Source organism: Dipodomys ordii, unplaced genomic scaffold, assembly GCF_000151885.1.
Source record: "Dipodomys ordii isolate 6190 unplaced genomic scaffold, Dord_2.0 Scaffold81, whole genome shotgun sequence".
NCBI classification, from domain to species: domain Eukaryota; kingdom Metazoa; phylum Chordata; class Mammalia; order Rodentia; family Heteromyidae; genus Dipodomys; species Dipodomys ordii.
In genome coordinates, this window is record NW_012267297.1 from 5,434,528 (window position 1) to 5,440,392 (window position 5,865).

Here is a 5,865-nt window from a genome sequence, read left to right on the forward strand (position 1 = left end):
AGAAGGAGAGAGAGAGAGACATACAGACAGAGACATCCAAAGAGAGATGGACAGAGGGTCTCAGAGGCAGACAGACAGAGGGACAGAGACAGAGACACAGGGACAAAGAGACGCAGACAGGTGTGGCATTTTAGCGCCTGCAGTGTTCTGTGCAGCGCGGATTCATGTTACTCACACATGTCAGTACCGGGGCTTGTACGCAAGCGCTAAAACTCTCACTTGAGATTTGCTCGAGGCTGGCGCTCTACCACTGGATCCACAGCTCCATCTCCACCATTTTGCTGGTTCATTGGAAATACAAAGTCTCATGAACCTTCCTGTCCGGCTGGCTCTGTGCCACGATCCTCAGATCTCAGCCTCCGGAGTGGCTGATGACAAGATCATGGTTCTCAGCCAACTTAGGGCAGCAAAGTCTGGGAGACTCGTGTCCAGTGAACCACCCGAAGGCTGCAGGTAGAGCTGAGACTCCAGAGGGCGAAGACTAGCGCTAAGCACAGAACTGTTGGGGACGGCACTGGGTCTGGAGTTCAAGCCCGAGCTCTGGCACAAAACCAGCCAAGCAACAAAGCGAAACAGAAACGTGAGCGCCAGGCTTCCGGTGCTTTTGTTTCCTTCCTCATTCTTTGTGGTCAGGCTCAGTATTCAACTCAGGGCCTGGGCGTTCTCCCTGAGCTCAGAGCTCAAGGCTGGAGCTCTGCCACGTGAGCCACAGCGCCACTGCTGGTTTTTTCTGGTGGTTCATTGGAGATAAGAGGTTCATGGTCTTTCCTGCCCAGGCTGGCTTTGAACAATGATCCTCAGTTCTCAGCCTCCTGAATGGCTGGGATTAAAGGAGTGAACAGCTGAGTCCTGGCTGCTTTCTTTACTCGTGGATCTTTCAGGAGTTGTACAAAGGGTTTCAATTCACCAGGTCATGTTATGAGCACAATGCCGATTGGCCAGGGATTTATTTTTTGTGTCTCAGAGTGGGTAACACATTAAATTCTTTTACAGGTTGTATAGCAGGAGAAAATGAAAGGGGAAATGGAGGAATGAATGGCCTTGTACGGATGAGTGGAAGGGAACACCGTTTAGAGAACGTTGTTGCTTTTGTGTTCCACAGCGAATCGGGCTCCTCCTTCCCACGTGTGGGTTAGAACAGCTTTGGGTCTGACTCTCCTGCTCCTCCTACTGCTCTTCATTGGACTGAGAATCTTGTGGGTCATGAGTATGTATCACCCTTTTGTCTATGCTACTGGGTCTGGGGCTTGAACTCAGGACCTGCGCCATGTCCCTGAGCTTCCCACTCAAGACTGGTGCTCTACCGCTTGAGCCACAGCTCCACTTCTGACTTTTTGCTGGTTCATTGGAGATGAGGGTCTCAGGGACTTTCCTGCCCAGGCTGGCTTCCAACGGTGATCCTCAGATCTAAGCCTCATGAGCAGCTGGGATGACAGGCCGGAGCCACTGTCCCCTGGCTCAGAGCCTAGCGCTCCTGCTCAGCTGTTGGTCTCACAGTTGGCGTTCTACCACGTGAGCCATGCCTCCTGCTCCCCTTTTGTCGTTTTCAGTATTCTTTGTACAAAACAACTCTTAAGGTCATGACAGTGAAGTTTTCATGTGTCTTTTTTAATTCTCTCTCTCTGTCTGGATTTGAGTTCATAAACAGCAAAATGTCCAAGAAGAACTTCAGAGAAACGTGTCCCTACACCAAATGGGGAATGTCAACAGTTCTGAGAAGATCCAGAACCTCAATGAGAAGATCCAGCACCTCGGTATCGCATTGCAAACCATGGCCACCAGGCTGTGTCGTAAGCTACAGGAAAAGGAGCGAGGTAATTCTGTAATATCCTGAGGGCTGCTAATGAAGTAAAGCTGCAGCATGCGTGCATGTGTGTTTGTGTGTGTGTGTCTGTCTGTCTGTCTGTCAGTGGGGGGAGAGGAATAGGGGGAGGGTTGGTGCTGGGATTTATTCTCAGGGCCTGGGCTGTGTCCCTTAGCACTTTTGCTCTTGGCTTCATGGAGCTTAATCAGTTGAGCCACAGCACCATGTCTGGCTTTCGCTTCATAATATAGGACACGAGTCTCATGGATTTTCCTGCCCAGCTAGAACCACTGAGTAAGAAAGGAATGAAGCATAGTCCATGCATTGACAGTTCCACATAGTTAGAAGAAAATCAGAAAATCATAACGACACAACATGGAATCCCCCAGGTGTCCTGGTTATACAAGAGCATTCGGACTAAATGTGTTTTCTTTAAACTACAGTTTTACTGAAGTATAAATATACAATTTCTCTCATCTGAATTTACCTTTTAAATTTTTGTATTGTTATTTTCAAGGCTATGCAAAATTTCAATTTATTATGAAGCTCAGTGAATGATAGATAGGAAAACACACTTCTCTACAGATGGTCTCAGTTCAGAATTTCAGTCAGTAGAAGCCGGGCACTGGTGGCTCACGCCTGTCATCCTGGCTACTGAAGAGGTCGAGTTCTGAGGATCCTGGTTCAAAGCCAACCCATGCAGGAAAGTCTGTGAAACTCTTCTCTCCAGTGAACCAGCAAAAAGCCAGAAGTGGAGTTGAGGCTCCAATGGTAGAGGATCAGCTTTGAGTGAAAAGCTAAGGAAGAGCAGGAGATCCTGAGTTCAAGCCCCAGAACTGCACAAAATAAGATAAAATAATGACCCGAAGAAAACACAGTGAACTTGGTCAATGTACCATAGAGATGACAGGAAATAGCAAGAGGCTGAAGATCTATTCACATAAAAGGACGCTTTCCTTCCAGGGCACAAATGTAAACCTTGTCCACAGGATTGGAAATGGCACGCAAATAGATGTTATCTTCTACATCATAATTACACCACGTGGCAAAAGAGTGAACAGTTCTGTGCTGACCGCAATGCCAGCCTGCTGAAGATTAACAACAAGGATGCACTGGTACGTCTCCCAGTCTCTCCTCCCGTAAGAAAGGAAATCGCATTTCCTATGACAGAGTAAGAAGAGTCTGCTAAGCACTGTGGCTCATGCCTGTCATCCATCTACCCAGGAGGCTGAGATCCAAGGACTGAGATTCAGAGCATCCTGTGCAGAAAGTCCATGAGACTCTGATTCCCAATGAACCACCAGAAAACTGGAGATGGCGCTGTGGCTCACGTGGTAGAGCACCAGCCTTGAGAAAAAGAAGCTCAGGGACAGCGCCCAGGCCCTGAGTTCAAGATCCAGGAGTGAATAGTTCTTTCATCCTTTCTAGAAGAAGGGAAATCATGTGTTGTATCTTTCTCATTGGATCTTGCTCACCTGCTTCACTGACAGTTACTGACTCCACAAAATATAGTTCAGTGAGAAATGAGAACAAAATATGAGATCTATGGCTTACATAATGACCTGTTCTGGCTTCAGTGCATTGCTTTGCTTTCCTGTACTTACTTTCCTTTTATCCTTCTCTTTCCTTCTTTCCACTTTCTCTTCCTCTCTCCCTTCCTCCTTCCCTTCCTTCCTTCCTTCCTCCCTCCCTACCTTTCTTCCTCCCTCCCTTTCTCCCTCCCACCCTACTTTCCTTCCTTCCTTTCTTCCTTCGTTCCTTCCTTTCTTCCTTCCTTTCTTCCTTCTTTGAAAGCAATGTTTGAAAACAATAATTTGAAATGCAGTCATATGTTCACAAATAATTATATTTGTGCCAGTCCTGGGGCCTGAATTCAGGGTTGGGCAAGGTCCTGAGCTTTTTCCCTCCATGATCACACTCCGCAGCTTGAGCCACAGCTCCACTTCTGGTTTGGTGTGGTTTTTGGTGGTTCCCAGAGATAAGAGTCTCATGGGCTGGGCGCCGGTGGCTCACGCCTGTCATCCCAGCTACTCGGGAGGCTGAGGCTGAGGATCGCGGTTCAAAGCTAGCCCGGGCAGGAAAGACCGTGAGAATTTTATCTCCAATAAACCACTAGAAAACCAAAAGTGGCGCTGTGGCTCAAGTGGTAGAGCACTCACTTTGAGCTCAGGAGTTGAGGGACAGCGCCCAGGCCTAGAGTTCAAGCCGTGCAACGGACCAAAAAAAAAAAAAAAAAGAGTCTCATGGATTTCCCACCCTGGCTAGCTTTGAATCGAGATGCTCAGATCTCAGATTCCAGAGCAGCTAGAATTACAGGTGTGAGTCACTGGTACCAGCCAGAGAAAACTGTGCACAGAGCATCTCTCTTTCTTAGGAGTTTGTAAAGTCCCGGCAATTATACAGCTATTGGCTTGGAGCATCTCCTAGACAAGATAGCAAATACAGTATGACAGTGGATCAGAGTGTTGCTTCTTCTATTTGGTAAGTGTCTATTTTTTCTCTTATTGTTTTAAATCCATTTTGGGGGGGTCTGGTCGTGGGGCCTGAACTCTGGGCCTGGGCACTGCCCCTCAGCTCTTCAGCTCAAGGCTAGCGCTCTACCACTTGAGCCACAGCACCACTTCTGGCTTCTTGGCTTGATTTCATTAGATGTAAAAGTCTCATGGCCTCTCCTGCTGGGTGACTTTGAACCCAGGTCCTCAGGTCTCAGTTTCCGGAGTAACACAGAAGCTCAGGACGGCGCCATCCTAAGAGTCAACATCCATCTGTGAAAATGGAAACAGAGACCATGAGAGTTGGGGTGGGTGGACATGGGGGGAAGGATGAGGGGTGAGATGATCCACATGCATGGCGTCAGAGCCTGACAGCCTGAAGGGAAATCCCCTGCACAACCAAGGATCTTATTTTCCTTAGGAGATGCTGACTGTGGGCGCCATACTGTCAGGAAGCACAGGTCATGTGTGTGTATGTGTGTGTGTGTGTGTGTGTGTGTGTCTATTTCAAATATGTGAGCTATTAAGTATTTTCTTGTTTTTCCTCTTCAGGTTGAAGAACAAGCCCAGTGCTTTAAATGGAATGTATTGTGCATATAGGGCACCATACATGCGCATTTTTTATGATAGTTGTTTGGTACGCAGAAATGCAATTTGTGAGAAAATGGCTGGTCCAGTGCGGGTAGAAAGTGTGCTAGGTTAAAGTTCACGATGAAAGGCTGTATTTGGTAAAGAAGTCCTTGGCTTGAGATGCTGTCCTGCACTGGGAAGGATCTAGATGTCAGCATGTGTCTTCTGGATCACACAAAAGGAATAAAAAAACGATGACCAAGTTTCTGCCTCTCTGAACTTTTGGGTCTTTTGGTATTTATCTTGCTCCTCATCTGCTGAGGGTAAGAAGCTAACTCCTTGCCAGGCACCAGTGGCTCACTCCTGTAATCCCAGCGACTCAGGAGGCTGAGATGTGAGGGTGAAGCTCCAGGTCAGTCCTCCTAGGACAGGTGGTGAGGATCTGATGTCCAGTGAACCAGCAAACAGGAGCTCAGGAGCGAGGCCCTGAGTTCAAGCCCCAGGTCCTGCACATAGAAAAGCACGTCAGTCATGGCTGAACCTCGAACAGCAGTGCATCTTCTGTTCAGCCTCAGGACAGTGTTTCTTCTGAAATCTAGAATTGGATTCCGCTGTATTTATTGTTGTTGGCCGTGGGGCATGAACTCAGGGCCTGGGCGCTGTCCCTGAGCTCTGTCACTCACGGCTGGCTCTCTGCCACGTTGAGCCACAGCTCCACTTCTGACCTGAGGTGGTTCACTGGAGGTCAGAGTCTCAGGGACTTTCCTGTCCAGGCTGGCCTCCAACTGTGATCCTCAGATCTCAGCCTCCTGAGAGGCTGGGATGACAGGTGTGAGTCACTGCACTTGACTCAGACCCTAGCACTCCTGTCAGCTCTGTTCTTCACAGTTGGTGTTCTACCACATAAGCCATGCCTCAGTTTCCCCTTGGGTCTTTTTTAGTATTCCTTGTACCGAACAGCTTTGACGGTCATGACGCTGAAGGCTTTCAAGTGTCTTT

At 48.2% G+C, this 5,865-nt stretch overlaps 1 protein-coding gene across 1 annotated transcript in view; it reads left to right on the forward strand.

The window, feature by feature from the left end:
• The window catches only part of LOC105992249 (C-type lectin domain family 12 member A-like), a gene marked incomplete at its 3' end in the record, with an annotated part of 13,164 nt that extends 8,917 nt beyond the window's left edge, over positions 1 to 4,247 (forward strand). The window contains exons 4-5 of the mRNA XM_013025073.1: positions 2,768 to 2,919; positions 4,179 to 4,247. Coding sequence (XP_012880527.1) covers positions 2,768 to 2,919; positions 4,179 to 4,247 — 221 coding nt within the window. The remainder of the gene's footprint in view (positions 1 to 2,767; positions 2,920 to 4,178) is intronic.
• Between the last annotated feature and the right edge of the window lie 1,618 nt (positions 4,248 to 5,865).